The 27,829-nt window shown below is 39.0% G+C and overlaps 1 protein-coding gene across 2 annotated transcripts; it reads left to right on the top strand.

The window, feature by feature from the left end:
- VPS39 (VPS39 subunit of HOPS complex) lies at positions 1-27,829 on the top strand. 2 transcript variants are annotated; one of them, XM_076344665.1, is made up of 26 exons: positions 1-173; positions 1,976-2,041; positions 2,884-2,910; positions 3,372-3,436; positions 4,251-4,293; positions 5,338-5,432; positions 6,649-6,747; positions 7,446-7,538; positions 9,082-9,265; positions 9,793-9,913; positions 10,279-10,399; positions 11,179-11,308; positions 12,482-12,624; positions 13,472-13,615; positions 14,180-14,321; positions 14,611-14,697; positions 18,013-18,086; positions 18,700-18,798; positions 19,048-19,165; positions 19,625-19,753; positions 20,221-20,323; positions 21,268-21,313; positions 21,926-22,075; positions 22,238-22,372; positions 22,963-23,054; positions 24,230-27,829. In XM_076344665.1, exons 1-26 carry the CDS (start codon positions 101-103, stop codon positions 24,300-24,302), a joined length of 2,652 nt encoding a protein of 883 aa, XP_076200780.1. In that variant the 5' UTR covers positions 1-100; the 3' UTR covers positions 24,303-27,829. The 2 variants fall into 2 exon arrangements, with proteins under 2 accessions (XP_076200780.1, XP_076200781.1); XM_076344666.1 differs by lacking the exon at positions 2,884-2,910.

The following is a 27,829-nucleotide window of genomic DNA, read 5'->3' as shown; positions in this document are numbered from 1 at the left end:
CTCTGCCACCGCCGCCGCGCAGGAGGGGGAGCCTCCCGCGGCGCCTGCTTCTCCCCGGTCGGCGGGCGCTGCGGCAGCCGGGCCCGGAGGAGCCGCCGCCATGCACGACGCCTTCGAGCACGTACCGATCCTGGAGAAGCTGCCGCTGCAGATCGACTGCCTGGCGGCCTGGGGTGAGCCGTGGGGGGCCGCGGCGCTGCCGCCCCGCGCCGCAGCCCGGGCCGCTCCCCTCCCCTGTCGCGGGCGGCCGGGACGCCCCGTCAGCTGTTCTTGGGCCCTGCCGCGCCCTGCCCTGCGGCGGGCCGGGGGTGGCTGCCTCGCTCGGCCCGCGGCCGGCTGTACCCCGGGGCGGCCGGGGGCCCTGCAGCCTCGCAGGCCCGGGCGTGCGGGGAGCGCGGGAGCGTTTCCCCGTGTTTTGGCTCGTCGCGTTGGCTTCGGTGCCTGCAGCGGGGGGGCTGCCGGGGCCGAGGTCCTTTCGCGGGGGTGCCGGCGGTCGCCTGCCGCCCGCAGCCCCTGCCCGCCCGGCGGCAGCCCTGCTGTGGAGGAGGCTGCCATGATTTCCAGTGCTGTAACCGTGGTCGGCTAGTTTCTCGCTAAAAAGCGTTCCCTGTGTTTTGGGTAAACTTAATCTTGGAAAGCCAGTGGTACGTTCGAGTCTTAGGTTTAGGGTCTGTTTGCATGTGTTAATGGTATATAAACGTGGGTTATATTTTTGGGCATACTTGACAGTCAAGATTTTGGTCGGGTGATTGCACCAGCTGTTGTAATGACAAGGCTTGATAAGGCTTTTCAAACTGCTTGAGCAGTTCCCATCAGATGTACTACCATAGCACAAAATTGGTAATTTAAAAAACTCCAGACACTGTGGAACTGTGACCCCTTTAATCTGTCTTAAGAACAAAACTATAACCTGAATAGTACTGCCACGTTTAAACATGGGTTGTTTGTGCTAAAGTTATGTAGCAGAGAAGATGTGAAGATAGTTTATTCCTGTGTTGAGGCTTTTATCTTTTATCTCTTTGGAAGCATTTATTTTGCTGAAGCAGAAAAAAGCCTAAACCGACAGGCGTATGATGGTATGGTTGTGTAAAAGGAGGTGTAATTCTGTCTCTACAGCTTTTCTACCAAATAGTGGGAAAAAGGTCTTGCAGGAAACAAGATTTTATTAAAATACAAGTATCTTTGGTAATGAGGGAGTACTAGATGTAGAAAGAAATATTTGTGTATGCTTCTTTCCTATATGATCTTCAGCAAGGAGGAAGAGTTTCAGTCATATTTCATGACCCAATAAAGATTCTATGCCTTTTGTATGCTATAAATGCTGTAAATAGGAAGAGTCTGAAACTCTGCCACAGAGTTTGTGTATAAAAAGGTCCTCTCTTGTAAATCTTAAATGACTGGACGTCCAGATAATTCAAATGTCATTTAAGCAAAGGTGCCACTGTCCTTCCAGGCATAGCTGACTGTTTCAGAGAGTTCTTACAAAAACTTGACTATTGAAAAACAAACAAACCAACCCACATAGAACTCTTTTTTTTTTTTTTCTTCCTGACAGTTCTTCCCATTATGTAGTGCTGTTCCTCTCTGGCAGATAGTAATGTCTGAAGAATAATTTATTGCCTCTTTTGATTGCACAAAAAATGCAATGGTTTGCTTCTTTACCTTTGTATAAGTGGGATATATCTATCTATCTATAAGTGGTTTGCTTCTTTACCTTTCTATAAGCGTACAAGTGGGATGTGACGTCTAGGCTATACTCTCTGTTTTACTGCTTTGATCTTTGGCCGTCCTCTTCTGAGAATGAAAGCTATTTCTGAGCACTTCCACCAGAGATATGATAGGAGACGTGTAGCCGCCACAGAAAGTCCTCTTTGGCATTTGAAACAAGTTTCGAAGTGTTCTGATGAATGTAACTTGGCTGGGGAGGGCAGTCTTTGTTGAAACTAATTAGACTCTTTTTCCCCTGTCTTTGTAGAGGAATGGCTCCTTGTTGGTACCAAACAAGGACATCTGCTGCTTTACAGGATCAAGAAAGACATAGGTAAGTTGATTTTAAGAATGGCACAAAAAGTTGATTACGTTATTTTTATTTCCTGCACTTTAAGAGGTTGTAGTGATGTTAACACAAGTGTGTTTAATTGCAGATTTTTTCCTACATAGTTTAATGAATATTTGTGTGGGATCTCTGGTGAAAGCGTACATAGCATTTATCAGATGTGTAAGAAAGATAGCAAGTAGTATCAGCCTCTTTTCTGTTTTAAAGTATGTTGTATATCAGGTCTCTCTATGTTTGAATTTATAGTAAGTTAGTGTAATTTTTGTGAATACAGTGTGCACAGCAGTGCAACGTGCTAGTTGCCAGAGATTTGACGTTTGTCTTCTGTTAATGAAGGACTGGATTAGTGAAAGAGCAACTTTATTCAGTGGGTCCATGAGCATCAAGGGATGGGGAAGAGGGATCCCTCCTAACTAGTTCTGTCATGTATTTACTCTTCTCCCTGCCTCTTTGACAGTCATAAGTGTTCATAGTCTATCCTGGAGACGCCACAAATAGAACTATTCTATTTTTGGTTTAGTTAAAATTGATTTTCACTAAACAGATTTGTATTTCGCATTATCTGCTATTGTGTAGAAACTGATATTATTGAACACAGTAATGTAGTGTCGTGTGGGACAGGAAAGAAAAAAACAAACATCTGTTTCCAAGTTCATCAGCTCTCGGAAAGATGTTAATTTGTAGCTACTTGGATTCTAGAGATTGAATTCAGCTTGCTTTTTCTGAAACTTGTAGGCCATCTATTCCAATCAGAACATGCTAGTCTCGAGTTGCTAGTGTCTTATCTCACATGGTAAATTTCTCCCCCTTTTTTGCATCAATGCCAGGAGAGGTTATGTCATCAGAAAGTGTCTGTAAGTCTTTATCCCTAAAACTCCTTTTAAACCCTTGTGGTGTAGTGTTTATTCCTTGTCTACTTTGCAGTGATGTGCTCCCTAGCAATTTAAATTGCTGATATTTGATTGGTGTGGAAAAAGTGTTTATGGGTATCTTTGTATCTCTGGGTTTCAAAATACTTAAATATAATTTTTATAATCTAAAATTCCGGCAAGGCAAAAATGTAACTATTGATGGAGTCCTTGGATGGGTACAAGAAGTGTAATTTCAATTTTCACCTGACTATGTAGAAGACCTTCTGATGCATTTAGCTATTAAGTAAAAGATAGCACAGATATGTTAGAGTCATTCTTCTAGTGTTAAGTGGCCAAGTTTGCTTTCATAATTCTTTGTAACCTATTTAGTGTAAGATATATTCAGCCATAAATTTAAGGGCAACTTCAGTTTACATACATACTCTCTCAAATCTTTTTGGTAGGTTGCAATAGGTTTGAAGTGACACTAGAGAAATCCAACAAGAACTTCTCAAAAAAGATTCAGCAGGTAGGAAATGCCATCTTTTTGATGTGGGGACAGTTTTCCAGTATTTTAGCCAAGAAATGAAATATCAAATATACTTCTGGAATCTCTGCTAAGCTTAACAAAAAATTTCCCCAAAACTATAGATTCTTCTAGGGGCGGCACAGCCTGGTGTTTTTGCCCACTCTTCCCATAACAGGAATAAGCTTGGTTTGGTTGCTAAAGCAGAAAGCCAAGAATCGGAACTTACAGGTTTATTTTTGGCTTTTATGGAAATGCTGTTGTTCACGGTAAATCTTCAACTGCTCTGACTGAGAATATTTGTAAAAATGATGGTACTACACCAACAGACTGTAATATATAATTTCATTCTCGGATAAAATGCTATAGGAATGTGAATGTAATTCCTCTTATTTGGAATTTAGAACTAAAGTAACTGATTATCTACTGCCAATCTTACTACTGTTTCATTTTTTTTGGAGAACTTTGGCTCATTGCTTTCCTGAGTATCAATATAAGCACTTACTTCAAAGATTATGCATTCTTTTTCAGCAACGCTCTGCATATCCTTTAGAGGTATTTCTGCACTAGTAACGTACCACTTGTTATAACGTTTTTTTACCAGCTTAGGTTGCAAGATGTATGTGCTAGCTTGTGAAAACTGGGTGTAAGTGAAAGGGGTTGCAATAGCTGGAGGAAGGTTGTGCATAGATAGCTACCTTGCTGTTTTCATTATTTTGAGAGTATGTAAGATGCATTTTCTTAGACTATCTATAATCAAGCCTTGTTCAGAGGTTTAGTTTATGAATGGAGTCACTAATAGAATTCTTTCTTTCAGATTCATGTTGTTTCTCAGTTTAAAATTCTGGTCAGTCTATTAGGTAAGTGAAGAAAATGTTACAATATTTAATGAGCTCTTCTCGATGCAGTTACTTGGCTGAACGTGGCACTCTTTCCACATACCTGCATAGTAGTCTAGTTGTTGAAAAGTCATTGTGTAGGATTTAGGCTTTTTCACTTTGCAGAGGAAGCATTATGCAGCATAGATTGAGAAGCAGCTTTGCTTGTCGTAAGCCAGCTTGGAGAACAAAGTATTAACGCTAAGTTTTGTGATTTAAAAATGAAAAAATACATACGTGCACTAAAGTGTGTGTGTATATACATGTGCATACATATCGTTTGACTGTATTGGCATGTGTATGTATACATACATGCATGCGTATGTGTGTGCACTGTATGATAGGGGCTAAAACCTCTGTCCAAACTTATTTGATGTATGAAACTTACTGTTGATGTGTTATACCAAATTCAGTTTATATGCAGATGGTGATCTTTTACCATCTTGTGGAAGATCTAAGTTTGCTTGTCTCTGGCTATATTTGTTTAACCTTATGATCTTCCTATGTCTTTTTTTGCTTATGTTGCTACTCCCTTCTTTATGATCTCCAAGTCCCGGCTCTTCCGACTCCAGCATGCGTAGATTTCTGCTGCCTGCGTCCTCGTGCGTACAAAAACTTGACCACAGCACCCTCCATTTGCAACCATTCACTTTCCGCTAATTTCAGGAGCCAGTTCAAAATGGTCTTTGTTCATATAATCTTCCATCATGAACTTGCTCTGCTCTGGCCTGTTTGCTGTCCCTTCCGCTCCCACTTCCTCTCCTTGGTTAGCATCTGTTCTCAGTTCTGTCATGTAGTTTTACCAATGCTGGTGTTAGTCATCTTTTCGGCATTTATTGTCTTGTATTTGTATATGCCTTAGCACTTTTCAGCTTTTGAGAAAACATTCCTTTTCCTTTCTTGCAGCTCTTAGTTTCACAAGTTGTTCTTTTTCTGTAAATATAAAATGTGATAACTTATTTGAATTAGCAATGAGCTCTACATGTATTAAATACTGAATAATAATTGGAATTTTGTTTAAAACAGAAAATAACATTTATGTCCATGACCTCTTGACATTTCAACAAATCACCACGGTTTCCAAGGCAAAAGGTGCATCTCTCTTCACTTGTGATCTTCAGGTAAGAGGAGGAACACAATGGCACAGATGTCCTTACTGTTTGTAATAAGGTTAACTTTTTTGTGTCGCTGTATAGATTAGGTTTGTTAATTTTGTGTTACGTGCAAGTTGCTTGGGTACTAGTGCTTTTTAAAATTAGTACCTACTGGATGTTGAAGCTTTGCTTAAGGCAACAATTTTTAATGTAGTCACCTTATTTTTTTTCCTGTGCTTCATAAGATATCTTCCTGTGCCTGTTGTGATTGTAGCCTTTAACCTCCTGGTACAAAACTTCAGGGCACTTTTATCCTGTAGTAACTTCGACTGTCGTCTTCTTTTTGAAAGGTCCTCTTCGATATAAAAGCCATTCCCTTCCCTTAAATTGCCAGTGTACTAGCTCACAGTGGTTCTGTTCACCAAGCATCTCCATCACTGTTTTTGTTACATTCTTATTTCTGTTAAGCTGTATTGGCCCAAGGAGTCCCACAGCAGTTGTGGTAGATTCAGGCCATAAAATGGTTCCATAAGGTATAGCAATCTGTGGTTTATTAAATGACTCATTTCTGTCCAAGTGAGTTTCTTAGCCTACCCATGTCATTCAGAAACCTTATTCATAACCAGAAGAGATGGCTTAGTGCTCTTCATCACTTTTTATCTCTTTGCCCTATGGGAGGTTAGTATTAAATATTTTCTAATAAGTAGTTAGGGTTTTCTAGGTGTTAAAACTAGTGATGTCTTTCAAAGCACCTTTAAATCTGGTCATTCCAAAGCGCCTTATTGTTTGTGTGTACAGGCACTTAGCTTTGCTAGTATTTCTTGTCAGGAAACTTTTCCAGTAGGCTAGAATATTATACAGCTATTAATGTTTTTATCAGTCTAACACATTCTTTGCATTGTTCCATTTCCTCCCCTCTCCTATACTGCATAGAGTTCAAGCTATTTATCCTAGTCTTCAGGGCTGGGCTGATAGCTCTCTGCTTATCTTCTGTTTGTGTGTGTGTGTCTTTGGTGCTTTTTTTTTTTTTAATTTGTATTTCCTGCCAAAGTTCATTTTTAAGTATCCTGACCCCCTTCTCTCTGTGCTTCCTTGTTTAGGGAATGCCATTCTGGCATGGATGAACAAAGCTGCTCTTAAGCTGACAGCTTTGCTTCAGGCTGAGGATTCTTTTGGCCTTGTATTATCTTACTTGCCTCTTAGTTTATGAGTGCCTATGAGTTAGGCCTGTCTATTTTCACAGCAGTCAGATACAGGAGAAGAGGTGCTGAGAATGTGCGTGGCAGTGCGGAAGAAGCTACAACTTTATTTTTGGAAGGACAGAGAGTTCCATGAACTCCAGGTGAGTTGTGTTGTTTCTGTAGTCTAGCGTGTCTCAACAGGGAGAGTAGTTGCTCTTTACTGCTTGCTATGCAGTCTCTATTACTCGGAGGCACTACTGACTTTCAGAACATTGTCTTCTGTTGGTTCTGCAGTGATTTAACAATGAAGCAGCAAATAAAAGTGAAAATACATGGTTGAAATCACAATTAATGGCATTAATACAGTTTCATAAATTAAATCAAAGGCTGTGTTCTATATTTTAACGTTCTGATTGTGGTACACGTGTAAGTCAGTGAGATGTACATTTATAGAGGCTGCATGCTAATACACCTAACAATAACACTATGGAAGTGGGTCCACTTCTACACAAAGTTTTCCAGGTATGTCATTAAGTCAGAAGGTAGTTACTGACAGCAAGCACAGACAACTGCAGTTGTGAATACCAGAATGATAAAAATAACCAATGGAAATGGGTAGCGAATTTTTCAGCTAGGCTGCTCTTCTAGAAGTTACCAGCTAACTCAAAGCACACCTCTACTGTGCAGGAATCTAGCCTTTTAGTTGAATACTGCCATTCCTTGACCAGCAGAAGTTGGGCTTGTGTGGTGGGGAATACAGTGTCAACAACAGTTGTTGTTGACTGCCTGTTACACTCTGTGTTGCCAGATTTGGCTTTTGCTTTTCTCTTGAAAAGCTGTTTTAACCTGTTTTCCTCAGGGGGACTTCAGTGTACCTGATGTACCCAAGTCTATGGCCTGGTGTGAAAACTCCATCTGTGTAGGCTTCAAGAGAGACTATTACCTGATACGGGTAAGACTGGGGTTTGGAATGCGGTGTTTAAGAAGATTTGGATAGCAGTGGATGCTATGGAGGCTGCTCCTGTGCTCAGGGATTTAGCTAACAGACGTTTATGAAAAACAGCATCTGGTACTCTTGCTATATGTGGTTTTGGAAAGGGCAGTCTAAGTCTGTCCTTTTAAACTGATGTTTTGTCAGGAAGCGATCTTCTGTTTATCACTGTTGAAACGAGCATTTGAAGCTCTTGCAGAAAAAAAGGCATCGGAAAAGATATATTTCGGTTTGGCAGCAATCTGTGTAAGCTTGCATTTTATTTAATGTATTAAGAAAGGAGATAGCTCTAAAAGGGGAAAAAAACCCCAAGAGTATTTTCTTATCTGGCAGACAGTGGAGCTTAACCATTTTTTCTTTTTTTGATTCTCTTGCTGAACTGTAATCGTTTCAGTTGGAAAGTCTTTAAACTTACTGTCGTTAATCTAGTATTACAGTTTCCACCTATGCTTCATTTGACAGCTGTATTTGATTCTCTTTTCTGCCTTTACAACTGGCGTCTGCTGATGATACAGGAAAATGAGATGAAGATGAAGTGCATCACGTGTGTGTGTGTACATGGGTGGCAACACTGATCTGTAGTCGACAGGAAAACTGCACAGTAATTTTATAGTCACTTCAAACTGACACTGCTCACAAAAGAAGTGATACCTTTCTGCAGCCCTCTCCTAGTGTTGATTCCTCCGTTTCTAGCGATACGAGTAGTTGTGCAGCTGCTCAAGCAACCGGAGTGCGGACTTGCTGTCCAAGTGTCTACTTTGGGTTGACTCCGGTGCTTGACCAACACATCCTTGAATGGCTTCATTTCACTAAATAGGTGGAAAAAATACACATTTTTATGGTATTGTGTTTTGCTGGCTAGCTGTTGATTTATAAGAATGCTTGAGCTGTAATGCAAGGGAAGCAGCAGGAACACGTAGCTGGAGTTGAAGGAGAAGGATTCTCTGTTTTGGTGGCAGTGAGTTGTCAGCTCAGCTCATGAAACACTCTTTGGATTTTTTTTTTTTTTTGGGTGCGTTCAGTTCCCTGGACAGCATGTGGCCACAAGAATGAGTGGCTAGGGCAGGGAAAAAGGGTAGGCAGGTTGCTTGGCTTTTAGTTTTTTATGTGGCAATGCTCCCTCATGCCAGAATAAAACCATGTCAAAGTTTTGGCCTAAATGAAATAATCTGGTTACACCAAGAAGTGTTTGGACACTTTAACTGATATTGCTACTGTGCTATGCATTTTATACACCTGTATGAACTATGTGCTCAGCTACTGTTATAGTAACAGGAATATATCATCTCGGACACAAAAGCATCTTTATTTCCAAATGACGTATAAGCAAGATAAATGATCATATGCAGAGAATTTTATTGCTACTCTTTAAAACTGTACTTGTCCTGTTAGTGATTAGTCTGGGTTGTAAATCCCTCTAGGGGGGTTTTGGCTTTGGTCTTATGCAGCTTTGAAATTAAGGTTATTTTGAAAAACATTTTTTAAATTTTCTGTATTATCCTAGGTGGATGGAAAAGGATCCATCAAAGAACTGTTTCCCACAGGGAAGCAGCTGGAACCATTGGTAGCTCCTGTAGCAGATGGAAAAGTTGCAGTTGGCCAAGATGATCTAACAGTTGTGCTCAATGAAGAAGGGATCTGTACTCAGAAATGTGCCTTGAATTGGACAGATATTCCTATAGCCATGGGTGAGAATTAGCAGTAATTTTTTTAAATTTGCTTCTTTACTCCTTTGTATATGACAAAATCGTTACGTTCCCAGTATTTAGAAACTAGCTGGATTTGGAATGTGACAGTGTCTAAAGTATTTCAAGTTGTACTCCGAGTGTGGAAGGTTTCATGTGTTTATTTTTGTTTCTTCCTCTTTGCTTCTAGTCTGTATGCCTATCTCCTCCTCAGAAAATAGGCATATTGCATATCTTTTATAAAGGGACAAGATTTGAAATGGAAGGTAGTGTGTTAAAGCACTGTAGTTCTTCTGAGCACCTGAGTGCCACAGAAATTCCTTCTGTTGAAAGATGAACAAAAAGCCTGGTAGTAGTGATTAGCAAATTGCTGTCAGCATTGGGCGTTGAGTTTTGTTTTTAATAAGCAAAAAAGGGACACGTTTCAAGGGAAAAAAAAAATTGAAGAGAAGCCTTACTTTAAGTCATGGCTTGTTTCAAGGCATACTTGAGAACAATCAACTTGTATTTTTCACTTGTTTCACTAATAGAACACCAGCCTCCCTATATCATTGCTGTTCTGCCAAGGTATGTGGAGATCCGTACTTTTGAACCCCGGCTGCTGGTACAGAGTATTGAGCTGCAGAGACCACGCTTCATCACCTCTGGAGGGTATTGAGTATAACTGATTATTACTTTTGTTGGGCTGTCTGAGAGTATGGTAGCACTCTGAGAAACTGGGAGAGGAAGAGCTTTTCTAACTCCCTCAGCTTAAGAAGTAGCATTGAAGCAGTCTGTTTTTTATGAACAGATGGATGGAGGCCATACCTTGAGGAGTAAGTGATAGTTGAGTGTCTTTGGGAATTTCTGATCACTGGAGATGTATTCTTCTCCTTTCTTCTTTGCAATATTGCTCAAGTTGCCCTTGTATCTGATTGATCCATGTGTGTATTAACCAGGATTGTTTTTTTTGGATGGGATATTGCTCCTTTCTCAGTGCTGGAGCTTAGTAACTGACCTTTTTGTCTTGTTCACAGCACAAATATTATATATGTGGCAAGTAATCACTTTGTTTGGCGGCTCATTCCGGTGTCCATAGCCACACAGATCCAGCAGCTTCTGCAGGACAAGCAGTTTGAGTTGGCTTTGCAGTTGGCAGTAAGTGCTCAAAAACCTTTGGGTTTGCAGTGGATACACTTGTGCAAAAGTACACAAAAGAATGTTTGCCTGCTGCTTGGCTGTAGCTAGTCTGGAGAGTTTAACCTCCTTACTGTCCGCTTTGCACAAACTGGTAAACTCTAGCCTTTTTTGACTTAAATTTTAGTTTTGTGCTGCCATTTCTCCATGTTGATCTATTGTGGTTTAGATGTTGAGATATCATCTTGTATGTGAAAGATGATCTCTCTTAGCTGTTACCTAAATCAGTTACCTTCAGACTGCTTGTAAACAGTTTTGCTTGGAGTTGTGTGTTTTGTTTTGTCAAATGACCAGGATTTTTTGCAATGGCCCTTCGTATTACTCCTGAAATGTAATAATTTCTTAGAGATGCTGAAGCAGTATGTTTAATATATTGCTATTACTGTTTTAGGATTTTCTGGTTTCTGGAAACTTCCCTGGAACTAATTAAAATGAATTAATTGCATTTTGTATTGCTAACTTGGAAAAAAAAAATAGAAAAGGCAAATGAGTGAAGAGATAGTTGCTGTGATAGAGCGAGTATATAAATAACCAGAGGTAGCTTTCAAACCCTCCAGGTTATCTCAGTGACACAATAAGCATAGCATCCGAGAATCACCATCAGAGGTGTTAACTTTGGAAGATTATCCTTTTTCTTCATATTCTTTCCAAAGGATAATACTCCTGTTATTTCTGTAGTGTTTCATTCTCATTTATGAGGCCCAAGAGTTTTTAATGTTCGTTAATTTGTATGTGTGTAGGAAATGAAAGATGATTCAGATAGTGAGAAGCGACAACAAATTCACCACATAAAGAACCTCTTTGCCTTCAATCTCTTCTGCCAGAAGCGCTTTGATGAATCCATGCAAGTTTTTGCCAAGCTTGGTACAGGTAAGTGCTTGGGTTGGCATTGAGATACCTGGGTTAGGAGGAATAAAATGAAGCTCACAGACTATTGTGTGAGGGTTTTTGTTTGTTTTCTGTTTCATTTTTATTTTAAAACAGGGATGTCTTGTGCAGACCAGTCCCCTGTGAATGGCAAGTAGCCTAGGCAGCTATTTAGCTTTTTTTGTGAAACTGGTTATAGTACTTAATTAACTTCAGTTGGTGAGTTAAGTTAAATCATGAATTTGTGCAGAATATTTTTGTATTGTAGGCTATTTTACAGCTTGCATAGCATGTACACAGACCCTTGAAGTTGAGGCTTTCAGCAACTGCCAAAAGCCTACTTGTAGCTTGGAATGAAAAATAAGGAACATCTGTAGATTTGCTAAATCCTTGGACTCAGACCAAACTGAGGACCCTTAACCCTGTTTCCTGTTTAATGAACCAAGCTACTGAAGCCAGGAAACTTCTCTGTTGTTTTGGAAGTCAAAATAGCCTCTGATGCTATTCCTCTGGTTCGTACTAGGATTATTGGAAGAACACCTGAAGACTGTACTCTACCATAGAAGAATCTCTGTCTTAAGCACTATTCTAATGTTGACAGCACATCCCTTGTGCATTTAAACCTACAACTTTTGATGACACTTAACATCATATTTACTTTGGAAAACTACAATGAAAGAAAAGGACTGAGAACTCAAAATACTTTGAACTTAAATTAGAGGGCAGTAATTTTGAATTTGCTAAAACTCCATGAAAACGGGTGCTCATTAGTTACAGATGGTGCTATTCAGTTCTTGTTTCAAAAGCACAGTAAATCTCTTAAAACATAGCTTGTTCCTAGAAATCCTGTCCTATTGTCAGAGTTGGTGATGCTGGGATTCTGCAAGAAGAGCAGTAAGATGATTATAATAATGACTTGTCCTCCAGGTGTGCCAAGCGCACAGGTTGGAACTTCTTGTGCTTGGACTTTGAAACAGTCTTTCTCTTGCTTCTTGTGCCTTGTTTTAGCTTCTTTTCTGTAATAAGCAAATTATGTTATCTGGAACGTTGTGGACATACAAGTTGACTACAAACAACTCTGTTGGAAAGCTAAGCTTGCTCAAAGGTTACATACATTTACGAGTTTGCAAAAATAATGTTATGAATGGTTACTAATACTAGTTATTTTTTGCTTAGATCCCACTCATGTGATGGGTCTGTATCCTGACCTCCTGCCCACAGATTACAGGAAACAGCTACAGTATCCCAACCCCCTGCCAGGGCTCTCTGGGGCAGAGCTGGAGAAGGCACATTTAGCTCTGATAGACTACCTAACTCAAGTGAGTGCTCCTATATCTGTTTTTAGAGCAAGGTTATTCAGTTTTAGCATACTTTGTTGGTTAACTTTTTGCAGGAAGGAGTACGCCTACTCCAGCTCTGTCATGCTAGTGTTAATGGGCTGTCTTCATGGTTGGAAACTGAGAAAGCAGGGGAACTGGAAGATGTGAGGTGCCCCACAGATATGTGGAAGACATCACATGTGACTTTAGTGAGGACTGGACAAAACTTACTCATGGACCAGATCTGAATGAGTCCGCTATTTTATTTCTAGTGGCCTTCTGAAGAGGGCTTGAGCTCTTGATCTTTTGTTTTTGTTTGGTGACTATTGTGGAGGGCACTCTATCCAGGAGACATGTCAAAAGCATGCATTGAAAGGTGGAACAGGAGGTGGTGGGTACTGTAACTTCCTGTCCTCTTTATTTTGTTGTAACTGGAATCTGAATTCCTTCTTACTAGACTAAAAGGAAGCTTGTGTCTGAAGGAGAATAATTTTTGTGCCTAGTAGTCCAAAACCTAAATTGTTCTCCAAATGTTTTAAATGTCTCCTGCCTTCTCTAAAATGTCTCTGTTCAGGTTAACCAAGTTTCCTTCTGACTATTTCTCAAGACTCTGGACTAAACACACTAAACTATAAATTTGCAAAACAAATGTATACACCTGAATGTGGTTGGAAAGGTGATGTGTTGAACAGTTAGTAACAATAAAAATTCTTTAGGAAACAATTGATTAAAACAAGTTATTAAATTGGTTTAATTTAGTCTTTTTACTTGGTAGGTTATATTTGCTGAGGTGGGATGGAGAAATCCATGGCTTTTTCCTGTTAAAATTTCATTTGATGTCCTGCAGAAGAGAAGTCAGCTGGTGAAGAAGCTAAATGATTCTGACCATCAGTCCAGTACCTCACCGCTCATGGAAGGAACACCCACGATCAAATCCAAAAAGAAGCTGCTACAAATCATTGATACCACCCTGTTAAAGTGTTACCTCCATGTGAGTTTCTGCCTGACCTACAGGCCTTTCCTTTACCATGCAAGCTCTGTTGGAATTTCAGGCTGAAATGTCTGAGGAGGATAAGGAGCTACTTCAGAAATTCTCATGCAACTGTCTGTGGTCTAAAAATGGTCTGTGAAACTTTGGTGTTAGCTGGTTTGCTCACTGGTCAGGAAGTAGTTTAATGGAATAAAGCAGGTGTGTCCGTTTCTGGTTGCTGCCTCAGTCAGAAGAATGTGGCCTTGCCTGTGTATCTTGAAGTTCTAATGAATGCTTCTCATGTTGCCTTGTACTGTTAAATGCAGGAGAGTATGATCTTTGCTGTCCATGATGTTTTTCCAAAGCTCACCTCCCTTCTGGAAGGGGGGGGAATAGCTCTCATTATATTGTTTTCTTTCTGTCCCAACAAATTAGGGAAAGGAAGACGGGCCTTAATCTAAGATGTTAAGCTGTCACTTCTTATGCTATAAGACTTCTCCCCCCCCCCCCCCCCCATTCCAACTCATGTTTTTGTACTATAAACTTAGGAGGTGCGCATGTTTAAGTGCTCCCTCTTGCTTGCAGACGAATGTAGCACTGGTGGCACCATTGCTACGTCTGGAGAACAATCACTGCCACATTGAGGAGAGTGAGCATGTACTAAAGAAGGCACACAAATACAGTGAGCTGATAATACTGTATGAGAAGAAAGGTCTACATGAGAAAGGTAGGTATGAGGTTGGGGTGGGGAGAGGAGAAGGGACAGGAGCATGTATTCCTAATATTGAGTTTTAACTTGTCTTCAGTGAGCAGGCAATGTTCTGAAGAGACTTTGTTTCTGGGTCTGTCTTGTGATTAAATCGGTCTTTGTTCCTGTTACCCGTTTGGCCTATGTGTTTAAAATAAAACTTTGTTCTGCCTCCAGTAGCAGAACAAGAAAAATGCACTTTTTTGTGGTTCAAGTTGGAATGATACTTGTGGTTACAAAGGAATGAACCTTTTTGTTTTTCTGAAAGCATTACAGGTACTGGTGGATCAGTCAAAGAAAGCCAACTCACCTCTGAAGGGTCATGAGAGGACGGTGCAATATCTGCAGCATTTGGGTGAGTGTGAAGGAGAGCATTGTTTTTTGTGAAGGTGTTACTCTTGTTTGGCTTAGTGGTTATTCTACTGTTCAGCGACTTGCTAGAGACTTACCAAGCTAAAGGGTATCCTTGTCATCTTGTCTGGTTTCTTGCATGATGCAAGCTTCAAGGTTTAGTTCATGAGTGTCTTGTTGAAACTTGACTATCTTACTGGAAAACATTCCTTACTTCTGATAAAAATTTCCATTGGTAGAAAATATGCCATAGTATTTTGAGTTTTCTTCCAGTGATGATTTACCATCACTGACAAAAGGAAAGTTTAACTTCTGGGTTAGGCTTTCCAGCTGAAAGTCTTGCTTCCAGTTGCTGGGTCTTGCAGTATCTTTCCTGAGATGAAGAATCCTATATGAAGTTTTTGTTTTCTGTGTATAGGTAGATCTAGGTTATGACCGAAGAGTTGTAGTTGCTGGTCACAGCATCACGGTAGGAACTTGCTTAGTTGACTATTCATTGTGAACTCCCAAGTCCTTTTTCGGTTTTGCTACTTTTGAGAATAGTCCCGTCCCATCCAATAATACTATTTATTTCTAAATGCACAACTCTTTAAATGTATCACACTACTAGTTTGGTAGTGAGTAGTTTGAGGGAAATACCTATGTTCATGTCCTAGTCTTACACTGTTGGCAAACTTTTTTTTCCTACAATTACTTCTTTTAAGAACTCCTCCTGGCTTCTGTTAGCAACATGTTTAATCAATGATAATACATTACTTACAATGACATTGAGACTTCTCCTGTTTGTGCCATGTCTCTCTCTTACACTTATTATTCATTGGTGTCATTTGGTAACATCACTCTTTTTAAGAGAAGTGATCTTCTAATCTAACTTAAAAAATAATTCTGTCAACTTGATAAATTCATCTCGATTTACCTATGTCAGCTGTTCATTTGTTTTACCTGAAATTGATGTTTAAGACCTATAATTATGTAAGTTGTCTGGAATACTTTTCTAAAATCTTGGCAGCTTGCTAAATTTCTTTTAGTCTTCTGGAGCTCTTCTGGTGTTTCAGGACCCTCCTGAAAATCAGTTTTCCTGTATGCTTCTTGCTCAGCTCTTTTAAAACTGATAAAGAATATTCGGGTCTGTTCACTTCAGAGTAATGAAATACAGTGGAAACAATCTAGAAAGTTAACTATTGCTAATAAATGGAATGTTTTATGCTAATGTCACTTGCAGCTTTCCCCCCAAGTAAATAGCAGAAATGTAATACTGTGTGTGTGTTTAACTGCACTACCCATTCTGCCTTGATTAATTGATAAGTGTCATTTCTGGGAGTCACTTAAATGAGATGATAAAAGCATTTCAGACTATGTGGTTTCTACAGATTTTTCCCTCTGCTCCCCCTTTGGTGAGGCTTCTGTAGTTAAGAGCTTCTAATCTAAGTAATAATTGATTTTTTTAAATTATTTTTTTAATTTTAATTATGTGGGATGTATTTTTAGTTGCTTTCACTTACATTCTGAGTGAAGTAGAACCTCTTCTTCAGTCATCTCTTGTCTATAGGTTTTTGGGCATTTAATGAAATATTCTTAAATAGTTCTCAGGTAATTATAGAATATTTTATCCAGGCTTGTAGCTGTGATCTTTTAAGTCATCAAGAATATATTACTGATTTGGGTTTGATACTTGCCGTGTGTCAACAGAGTAAGCACTTATTGTTTATTGCATCAAAGCAAATATTAATTGTTTGGCCATGTGATTGGCCATGCCCATCAAAAATATACTTTATCTGTGCAGAGTTAGGCACAGGAGAATGATGTATTTGATTGGGTGGTAGATAGTTCTCTGTATTACGGTATTCTTTATCTGTTAAAACAGTGTTACGCAGAACTTCTTTGTATTATAGCTTATATTTAAATTAGGGATCTGTTGCTGAGAAAGTTTAGAAATTCGGTGCCTGCTTTAATTCTAGCAGCACAAAACATTCTTGCCTGTGATCTTCAGTGTAAATCCCCACGCAGCTGAATGTTATGTGCTGAGGGAGCCCTTTTTTTTTGTTTTGTGATGTGATGTTGGCCTTTTAGTGTTCTGATCTATAAGCTTTGGTAGTTACTTGATGAGTTCCTCCTCTCCTTCTGCCATCTTGAGTGTTTTGAGTAGGTTGTAACTTCGTGTTTGATTTGGTTGTGATTTCAGCAAAGGTAACCATCAGTGTTTTGGAAAGGAGCTGTTCTAATTATTCTCACACTCTTGTTTATAAGGAATTAAGACTTTCTCTTCTCTGTCTCTTGTTCTACATGAGAACTTACTCCCGTGATTTGTCCTGTCCTTTATTTAAATTTTCTCAGTGAGGCTAGCGAACCCATTACTATACAATGTCCTGTTAATTCAGAAAGTTAATTGAAGGTCAGAGAATTTCAGACCCGTGACCTTAGTGCCATTTGCCAAGTCACTGTTTTGTGTCTGAAACTTTGCAATTGGCTTTTCTGGGGGCTATTTTAATTGTTTTGCTTCATAGCACTCATTTTCTGGTTTTTAAAATAGTGCTACTGTGAGGATGCTGCTTGTTTTAAATATTTTAAAAAGTAACTTAACTCCTGATGATATCGTGGGATGAAGAAAAGCAAACAATGGCTGCCTTTTTATAGGGTTGGCGTAGGTTTCTGTTTCTTGTATAGTTATGTTGTTGCATTGTTCGGGCAGTGAATGCCTCGGTGGGTTCTGATCAGGAGGGTGGGGGAAAGTCTTGTTTTCCTAACATGCTTTATAAACTTTGTGAACCAAATTGTTCAACTGAAGGTATTCTTTTAAAGAGGCAGGTCCTAAATTTTCTTAAAAGCTGAAAAGTTGTTACCTGTCATGTAGTTTCTATGCCAGTTACTTCAGTACTATGATGCTTTACTACTTGTTACGAAGTATTTGACCCTTTGCTTATAGAAGTCATTAGACTGGCAGGCTGGAAATGGACTGAAGGAAATTACATAAGTGAAAGTACAGTCTTTTTTTCTACCCTAGTAAAAACAAATTGTAAGGGAAGACTTTTGGAATGTGATTAAGACAACTGAGCTTGGTTTTGGTCTGAATTGTTTACGTTTGGTAGCACTTAATATTTGAGTTAATTCTAGTTCCTTCTTAAAATTATGTTTGTGAAGTAGTGAAATTGTGACTTAAGCAAATCACACATTCCAGGCTAGATTTGAGTGGGGAAAAAAAAAACAAACCGGATTCTTCCTGTAAAGTAAGCTTTGCTGGGTCTGAAAGCATCTAGTTGTGTTGGGAGTAGATAGATCTTTAGGATTTTAACACTGAGCACTGCTGCTTTTTGTGTTCCAGGCACAGAGAACTTGCACTTGGTATTTTCCTACTCTGTTTGGGTGCTAAGAGATTTTCCTGAAGATGGACTGAAGGTAAGTGTGGTTGAAACAGGCAGCTTGCCATTGAGATTCTTAGTGCAGTGTATGCAATTGGGAGAACTCAATGTAAGAAACCATGTATTAATGCTAAATCAAATTATATATTTAATTTATATTTTCTATGTTCAGTACTGTGGTAAGATTAGCAGTAGATAGAGCAGGACAGCCTTTCAGTTTTTCTCATGCTTTCCATTCTTGGAATACCTTATTTTGTAATAAGTAGCTAGGAACCTTTGATACAACATTTAATGTTATTGATGTCATGCTTTTTGCGCAAGAGCCTGATTGAATATTTAAATGTCAAATGTTAATTTGCCTTTCTTATTTTCCCTTTCCCCTTTCATATAGAACTGACTTCCTATATTTGGGAAGTGTTGGGCACCATAAAAGTGTTAACTAAGGTGGGGATGTTTGTTAATCCTTTCAGATGTGAGGTAGCTTCTGAGTGCCTAAATAAGCTGCTCAGATTTTCTTTTATTCCTTGTGTTTATCTTTGGACATATGTGATGATATGCCGGGCTTCAGTGTCTCAGAAAATACACTTTGGCACTTAAATTAAAAAAAAAAAAAAAAATCACCATTCTGTGAATAAAATTTTGTTTAACAGATATTTACAGAAGACCTCCCTGAAGTGGAAGCTTTGCCACGAGACAAAGTGCTCAGTTTCTTGATAGAAAATTTTAAAAGCTTGACTATTCCTTATCTGGTAAGAGCTCAATCTGTACTGACGCATTGCATTCCGGACAACATGTTACATGTAAGGCTTTAGTTCTCCAGGTGTTGGAGCCTGGTGCTGTCTCAGAGAATGCTATCTTTGCCATAAGTTGTGCAAAGAAAAAATAATTAAAATCTTGAAGTCAAGTTTGGTAAAGGCAAGCATGGAACTGCTGCTTGCTTATAACTAATTACTTCCCCGAGGAAATTTCTGTAACTGAACCTGAACATGTATTTACAGGAACACATCATTCATGTCTGGGAAGAAACCGGTGCAGACTTTCACAACTGTCTGATCCAGCTGTACTGTGAGAAAGTGCAGGGCTTAATGAAAGAATATCTCAATTCTTTCCCTGCAGGTATGTTTAGCCTTTTCTGGTGGGAAGACTAGGGGCATGGGACAGCACAGGGGAGCCTTTGCAGTGTATTGCTGTAAGCCTTCCCTGCTCATATCCAGAAGAAGGCATCCCTAGTGATGAAGGAACTGGAACAACAAAAGTTGTGGGTTTGTAGGGAAGTCTAGTTTATTGCCTCCCATGAGATCTTAAGGGACCAAGTGACACTTTGTTCATGATTAAGTGTGATGGCAGCTACTGCTCCCTGAATTCTACATGTTAAGGGTAGGGAAGGGTCTTGAATAACTGAGTCTGTTGTTTTAGGGAGCTGAAGTAGTTTGGCAGGTGCACCAGAATCCCAGCCTATATAACAGTTTCATCAGCATTTGGTTCCTCCTCATAATGATTTGTTTATCATCTTCTGTGTACTAGTGTAGCGAAATAGTTGTCTTAATGTAGCTTATGTTGCTTTCTTCCATATAGATAAAACTCCAGTGCCTGCTGGGGAGGAAGGAGGAGACTTGGGGGATTATCGCAAAAAGCTTCTACTTTTTCTGGAGAAGTCTAGCTGGTATGAGCCTAGTCGACTAATTAGTGACTTCCCCTTTGATGGTGAGTTCAGTTTCCGTAGGCTAACTAAACCCTAGCTTATCGCATTGTACAGCAAAACCTCCTCATTTATTGTAGAATCAGGGTAACTAGAAACAGAAAAGATGGCTGTATCTGTAGTTGTATGCCACTGGTGTGTATACTAACTCTGTTTTTGCTGGCACAGTTGGGTTTACTAGTCTCTGCAGGATTCCTGTAACTTGACCTAAGACCTTGTGGTGTCTCCCATCACTTAAATATTTACCCTAACTTTTTGATGAGCCTGAATTGCTCAACAGATCTGGTTTGTTGTATCCTAAGGTTACTTAAGAACTAATGAAATGTTACTGAGACTAGTGTGAAGTAGACTTACAGTCTCAGTGTAACTTTAACCTGTGCTCAGACTATAGTTCCTTCTGTTAGCTCGCTAACGGAGCTTATGTTGTCATTTCTCTGTGTAGCTATTGACTAATCCTTCATGCTGTCACTAGGTCTCCTAGAAGAACGTGCTCTGCTCTTGGGTCGTATGGGGAAGCATGAGCAAGCTCTGTTTATTTATGTTCATATTTTGAAGGACACCAACATGGCTGAAAAGTAAGAAGTTCTTTATTTTTTGACTCACTGCCCTGTGGATAGGATGTATAGCGAAATGTTGCTATATGTGAAGTATGAACACTGTAAGCCTTCAGGATCTTCTGGGTTTCCATGTTTTCTTGACTTTTAGGCTCTTCCAGGTATCTGTTCATTACAGATGATGATGCCAAACCCTAGAGGCTTACCTTTTCATGCTCTTCTGTCATTGCTCTTTAGAGCAATATGACTCTCATCAGTGAGTTCTTTGTTTCCACCTGTCCTTAGCTTGTGAACTCCTGTATGTTGTTTTGCTTCCTTTCTCTCTTGAGAGACGTTTACTAACCCAGATGCAAAGTTAAGCTCCTTCAGTTAGCAGAATCCTCTCTAGTAAAGATATGGCATTTTGCTAGATGTATCGTGTCAGGGAACCTTCTGAGTGGATCTGAAGTACTTGGGTGAAAATAGAATTAACTGATACTGGCAGGTATATCTGAATACTGAGACCTGTTCAACATAGCTTTTTTTTAAAGCTAGTTTCAGCAAATGTCTGGTAGAGGACATTCAGGCCTGGTATGCAGTGTACACTAATAAACAGCTTCTCTTTGCGATTTAGATACAATAATTTGATATATCTACACATATATTTTTATGCTATGATGTATTGATTGGAGACATCTTTTTTCCCTTTTTTACACAGCTGAATTAAATTTAGTTTCTGCATGAAAGCTTTTTAAGTCGATTGGAAATGGGAGACTTGCACAAAACCTCCCTTTTTGCCAGCATTGTAATGCAGAGTAAATGGTGTAATTTTGTTGTGCAACTTGATTAATTGATCAGAATTGGATGTATGGTCACTTAACTTGGATGGCTTCAGTAATCAAAGCTTTTAAATGTTAATTTCTGTGGACTGATTCTCTGGGTTCCAAAACTGTCCCTGCATTTCACTTCATTCTTCTCTGTTCTAGCTACTGCCATAAACATTATGACAGAAACAAAGACGGCAACAAAGATGTAAGTAGCTTCATCTTTGCAGTCTTCCTTTTCAGTAAGGATGTATTAGACTATTCATACCATGTTAGGGAGTTTAAAGTTTATGCTCTGTATATACTTTTTCAGGGTTTGTGTAGGTGGACAGGAACCTATGTATAAGCTCTTGGAATTTAGGAATTACTAGATGATTGATTTCTTTTAAAATTTTTTTTTAATTTGTTGAGAATGTTACCCTATCACTGGAGTTGAGCATATACTCTGTAGCTAAAGTTGTGATAGAATTCAGAAGACAAAATATTGTGTGTGTATTCCACATACTTCTGCAGAAAAGTTAATGTTAAAAAGCAGTGGAGTGTTGGTTTCTAAAGATTATGAATGAGTTATGTAGGATGAGGGAGGTGTGATTAAAACTACTTTTATAGAAAAACTTTAGTGTGGAATGTAAGTCTTAAAAGGCCTTGAGCATCATTGATACTTTTTTTTTGTTGTTTTAAGATAAGAGCTGTTTAAACGAGCACTTCAGAATTTTGAGTGGTATGGGTACAACTTACTAGTACCATTGCTGGGTTCTACCAGCACTGTCAATTGTGGATGCATGCAGTAGTTTCACAATTTTCCTTTTCTGTGCAACAGGTCTATCTGTCGCTGCTCCGGATGTATCTCTCCCCGCCTAGTGTTCATTGCCTGGGACCAATCAAGATGGAAGTGCTGGAGCCTCAAGCCAATCTGCAGGCTGCTCTGCAGGTTTTGGAACTACATCACAGCAAACTGGATACCACCAAGGTAAGAAAGACTTGTAAGTACTCAGTTTGTACTGTTGGCAGAAGGTACTGGAGTAGTCAAGTGAGAAGATTTTAACAGTGTCAAGCTAAATGTGTCAATTTCTATTCTATTTTGTTCTCTGTTCGTTTTTAATTTTTCCTAACTAAGTATATTTTGCTCCAGGCGATAAACCTACTCCCAGCAAATACCCAGATTAGTGAGATTCGGATCTTCTTAGAGAAGGTCCTTGAAGAAAATGCCCAGAAGAAAAGATTTAACCAAGTACTCAAGAATCTTCTCCATGCTGAGTTCCTGAGGGTAAGTACCCACCGCCTGTCACTTATGGGAATGGTGTTTTAAAACTGATGTTCAGTATTTAAATTAACTGTTCCTTATATGGGATGTGTGTCCTCCAGGTGGTGCTGTAGTGCACCTGAAATTAGTAGATGTGCATCAGGTAAATTGAATGTCCCTTTACTGGGAGATGGCAAATACACTCCTTTTAGTTTGGATGAGGTGCGTGCTTTTGCCGTGAGTCTCTGGACTCACTGTGCTCTGGTGTGCATTGCAGGATGATCTTGGACAGCATGGACTGGATTTCTTTCAAATAAACTAAACCAGATGATGTACTTCAGTAGTTCACCTGAACGCCCCTTAGTGATTAGAATGCCTTAGTCTGTGGACCAGGCTAGCTGAAAGTAAAATCCTGCAGTTCATATAGTGTGGGTGTTGGGTGTTCAATACCACCTGCTCAGCTCTACAGACCTTTTGTGCTGTACAACTTGCTAATGTAGATATAGCCACTGAAAATTAAACATTGTGACAGGTTTCAGTTTCACCGGACTAGAAGGGAGCAGTGGTGTGGCATTGCTTTTTGAGCAAGTTTGGTTTTTTTCATTCTTCTGTAGGTCCAGGAGGAGCGGATCTTGCATCAGCAAGTGAAGTGCGTTATTACAGAGGAGAAGGTGTGCACTGTATGTAAAAAGAAGATAGGTAACAGGTGAGAGAGCATGTGCCTTAAAGCTTGGGAAACTGAATCAAATATGAATCTTGTACACTTAAACTAAGAATGTGGCAAAACTTGGAATGTGTATATATGCAGAGAGAACAGCAGTATGAGGGTGGCAACTGAAGAGTGTTTGAATTGGAAATTACATCGCTTAACTGGGTGGCTGGGAAAACATTAAAGCTTTAGTCAGTGAAGTTTATTGCAAGAGTTTAATCCTGCTTTCAACAAAGGAGAATAAAATCCCTTCAGAAACCCGTAAGACTTACTTCACAACTCTAGAAGGCATAACTTCTCATACTGAATTTGGAAAATTTTCTAAGAACACTGCCTACTACCTGCTTCTTAACTCGAATTAAGAAGGATGATATAAAGAATCTCAAACTAAAATACATGTGTAATAGTTTTCTATATCTGATGGCTTTGTGGTTCTCTGGCTGATTTACATTTTGTAGCCTAATCACCTTAGGACATCTAAAAGTAGAACTAATTCACTTGATACCTGGATGCCAATAACTTTTCTTGTACCATTCCTAGTAGGTAATTACGGGTTGGTATAGAATGCAAATTTTATTTGCACTTTTTCTTTTTCCTCTTTGAACTCTAGTGAAATGTCACATGACTAGCTTATTTGTTGTTTCTCTTATTGATGTGAACCCTTCTGAGATGTCAGTAGCATCCACAATGATAGGGGAAGGTTCTTTTTCCAAAATATTTTAATGAACATAGGTCTAAATATACTTACTGCTGTGCATATTTTTTGCTGTTAGTGCGTAGCATGTAGCATCAGAATTTAAATTTGCAGATGCAGTATTGTTTTAGTTATCTTGGATTTTTCTAATGCTGTTAAATTCCACAAAGTTTTGGAGGTCAATCATGTCAGTATGTCACCCAGTCTTTAATTTGTTACCAGTGACTTCCAAGTAGTCTGCCTATAGAAATGAAAATAGATTTTTTTTTTTTTTTTTTAAATGATACTCTTAAAAATCCATAGAGTTCTTTTGTCTGGTTTTCTCAAGAATATATTCAGGCTGTAATTTGAACAGCAAAGTGTCACTTCCTTGTAAGCATCTTTCTCCGATTCTGACACAATTTGGATGTTCTTGTTTCAATAGGGAAAACTGTTTGTTTGTATTGACTGTTGATTTTTGTGTTCTGTCTCTTTACAGTGCATTTGCTCGATACCCTAATGCAATAGTTGTGCATTATTTCTGCTCCAAAGAAGTCACATTGGACACCTGACCTTGTTATGGTCAATAATGCCAACATTCATATGAAATTCAGAACTGACGACTTAAGAAGTTGATGCGCCTCAGATTTTTGAGGCTTGTTGCTAGGTTCTCTTATACTGAGTAGCAGTCAATTGTAACTGTGGAATGACTACCTATCTGGCAATATTGATTTACTAGAAAATGACTTAAACCATGTTGTTATAGTGCTGGCAACTACACCGAACCTCTCAGTACTCAGATGAGGAACAGAAACTGATTTTTGTAGTGAGTTTTGTATTGCACTCCAACCTTGCGAATGAGTTACTAGACAGCTGTTGGGCATTCACCACAAGTCAAGTTTTACTATAAAACTTACCTCCATAGGGTGACAATGTTGTGATTTGGCCTTGTATGTAAATAGTTCTTTCAAAAAAGAAAATTCCTTTAAAGTCTTTGCAGCTGTACCAGTGTTGTGTGGAGATCACCAGGTGTTTGGCATAGAGAAGGCTTCTGTGCCTATTTCTAGACCTAGAAAATACAATTTTACTTTCATCTCAGTAATGGGAATGTTTAAATGCTGGCCAAAGGAATTCTTTTATTGATATTCAGTGTTATCACCTGACCTTCTGATAAGCAGAAGTTCCACAGGAGGTAGTCAGACAAACTAGACCACTAGTAAGCATTTTTTTTTCTTTTTACTTTAGTTTGGGAGCTGTAAATTGAATTAACTTGTGTGTTGTTTGCACTGAATATGTTCACTCTTAGCATGAGTGGAAGCTCAGAGACTATTCTAAGAAGTTCACAGCTGCACTCATACCAAAAAGAAGAACACTCTGTAAAGCAACTTCTGAAGGGAGTGAACTATAGTTATTGCTTGAGCTTCTAGACTACACTTGAGATGTGTGTATACAAAGTTCTTCGGTCTCTGGTTCACTTTCCAGCATTGAAGTAAAATCCAGACTATTTCAACATCTCTCTATTTTAAATGCTCTAGAACTCTTCTGCTCAGGCTGGTACTGTTCTTAAGTTACTCTTGGGCCAGAAGTCTTAACTACAAAAACTAGATTGTAACATACTCCTTGTAGGCTGTAATATTTTTGTCTAACTTATTTTTCCACAAACTTTAATCTATAGCAGATTGGTATGAGGGATATTAAAAGGTTTGATCGGTGCAGAAAGAATCTGTGCAGTGGTAATGAAAAGGCAGCAGTAGCAAATAACCCAATAGCTGGATATCTGACTGCCAACATCCTGGTCTAGCAATACTTATAAATATGTAATTATTAAATAGTATAGAGCATGGCATGTGACTACCAGATACTGCCTCTTAATCAAGAAGTAGATGAATAAAACCTGTCTGCCTACGGTGTAACTGGATCTCAGTTAACATTATAGGTTTACTTAAGCCATTGTTATGTGAGTGTTTTTTAGGAACAGATCTGCTGTAGGCTGACAAGTCCTAATTCACTTTCATTTGCCAGTGTTAATAGTTTCCCTTGATAACTTTGTTTTTTCCCTTTCCACATGTGTTTGTATTTATTGTTCATATGCCATGCATTCTTAGGGATTTCTTGGTCCAGTGTTTTGCTACTTCTGTACTTGGATGTCTTGGGCAGTATTGCTACTGATGTCTTTCTGCAGAGGCTGGGTAGAGGGAATCTGTGGTGGTAATGTTTTTAACCTTGTATTTCTTCTATTTGAAGAAGAGAGCCTAAAAATACTTACATTGGATTTGCACATTCTGTATAGATCTTTATATACTCGTTCAGGTACAGAGGGAAGATGGTTTGGGAGAGTTGTGTTTACAGGTCATTGAGAATGAAAGAAGGGTATTTAAAAAGGCGCTGTATTCTTTGTATACAGATATAACAATATTGCTCTGATTTTTACCTATCTTATGTTTAGAACTGTTAGTCTGATTTTTATTGACCTTCATTATCTGCTACCAGGAGAGCTGTATTCACATATGAGGATCTTCATTGTGCTCTTACTTTCACGGTTAAGGTTGTGCCTCTGTTCACCTCCATTGCATACCTTTTACGGAGATGTGGTTTGTGATGGTTTTTTTTTTGTTGGTTCTTATAATGTGGTTTGGGTTTACTAATCATACAGCAGGTTTATCTAAAGCAATAGATTGTAATAAATATTGTGAACCAGTGTGTGTTTCAATCATTGTGCAGTTAAGCTTCTCTGGGCTGCTGTAAATGTTTTTATATATTAGTCCTCATTTTCTCCTGGAAGTCAGACCCAGTGCAGGGGCTCCCAGTATCACTCCTGCTTTAATATGTGTAACTCAAATGAGGCTATGTCATACGAGAGCTGTCATCACTTCTCAACTTTGGTTTTTAGATCTACAGGTTTATAGTATGCTTGTGAATGTTCTCAATATCCTACTAAAACACTTTTGTATTCTCTCTTTGAAGAATGTTTTTGAAAGTCTTATACCATTAAATACGTACTTATTAGAGAACACTAAAATTACTGACAATTTTTTGGGGGTGGGGGTATGCTATTTCCAGGTGGGGAGGAATGTTGAGCTCTGTGTGACCAAATTGGGAAATGTTTAGGTTCACAGGTTTGCAGTTGCTTACATTGTAGGTCATAGGCTAGTCTAGCGTTGGAAGTAGAATATTGATCTTAAGTTTTCCCATTCTGTAGAAATGGGAGATATCAGCACTGAAGAAGAGTCTTTGTGTCCATGTCAGACAATTGAGTATATTGGTATTTCTGGAGAAAACCAACCCACCAAAAAAACCCCCAAACCGAAACCTTTGGAATCTTCATCTCTTCTAATGATGCAGCTGCAAGTCACTGCATCTCGGCTCTCCTCTCAGTGCTGCTAATGAGAGCAAAAGGGGTCCCTTGCAATATCTATGCACATATTAAGTACATTAGTATAGTTGGTGATGGTGTCATTTGTTCATGCTTGCTGACAAAAAAATATCTGAATGAAATGTAGATACACATCTACCATTATCACTGTGGGGATGCTAATGCAAGCAGAAGTTATGTTACCAGGTGTAAGGCCATCTCTGTTGCCTCATGTTTTGATGCCATTTTTGCTTGTTTGTTTTCTTAATCTGCTAGGAAATGACAAAAGCAAGTAGCTTCTCTTTGGATATTAAGTTGGCTGTCAACGGTGTCTGTAGCTAGCTAAAACTGCACACAAACACTGTTTGCTAATGGATGATCTGTTGACTATGAAACAATTCTTAAGCATATGTTCTAAAGAGCTTTCAGTTTTTCTTGAGAGAAAAATTCAAGAGAAATTCTGTAAATATGTGATCCTTGCGCAGAGATTTCACTGGAAGAGGACAACTTCAGGAGAAGACAGGTAAGCCTGATTTTAAATGCAGTTGGGCACTCACAAGATAAAATACAGGTTTTATATACTGCCTTGTAATAAACTGTTGGGAATAATTGTGATTTCTCCATGTTATCTTACTGTGTGAGGCTGCCTCAATTTTCCTGTAATTTATGGTCATGAGCTATATTAGATTAAATAAATCACACAGTTCTGTAATTTTTCTAAGATAAATAAAACCTAATATGACACTC

Source organism: Aptenodytes patagonicus, chromosome 7 (assembly GCF_965638725.1).
Source record: "Aptenodytes patagonicus chromosome 7, bAptPat1.pri.cur, whole genome shotgun sequence".
NCBI classification, from domain to species: domain Eukaryota; kingdom Metazoa; phylum Chordata; class Aves; order Sphenisciformes; family Spheniscidae; genus Aptenodytes; species Aptenodytes patagonicus.
This window is presented reverse-complemented; position numbering and strand designations above follow the sequence as displayed.

Bases quoted from the DNA above. Each gene is read 5' to 3' on its own strand.
- VPS39 (XM_076344665.1), top strand. From the start codon at position 101: ATGCACGACGCCTTCGAGCACGTACCGATCCTGGAGAAGCTGCCGCTG. The intron at 2,042-2,883 runs GTAAGTTGATTT...CATCAATGCCAG, and splicing joins CAGGATCAAGAAAGACATAG to GAGAGGTTATGTCATCAGAA. The intron at 5,433-6,648 runs GTAAGAGGAGGA...CTATTTTCACAG, and splicing joins TCTTCACTTGTGATCTTCAG to CAGTCAGATACAGGAGAAGA.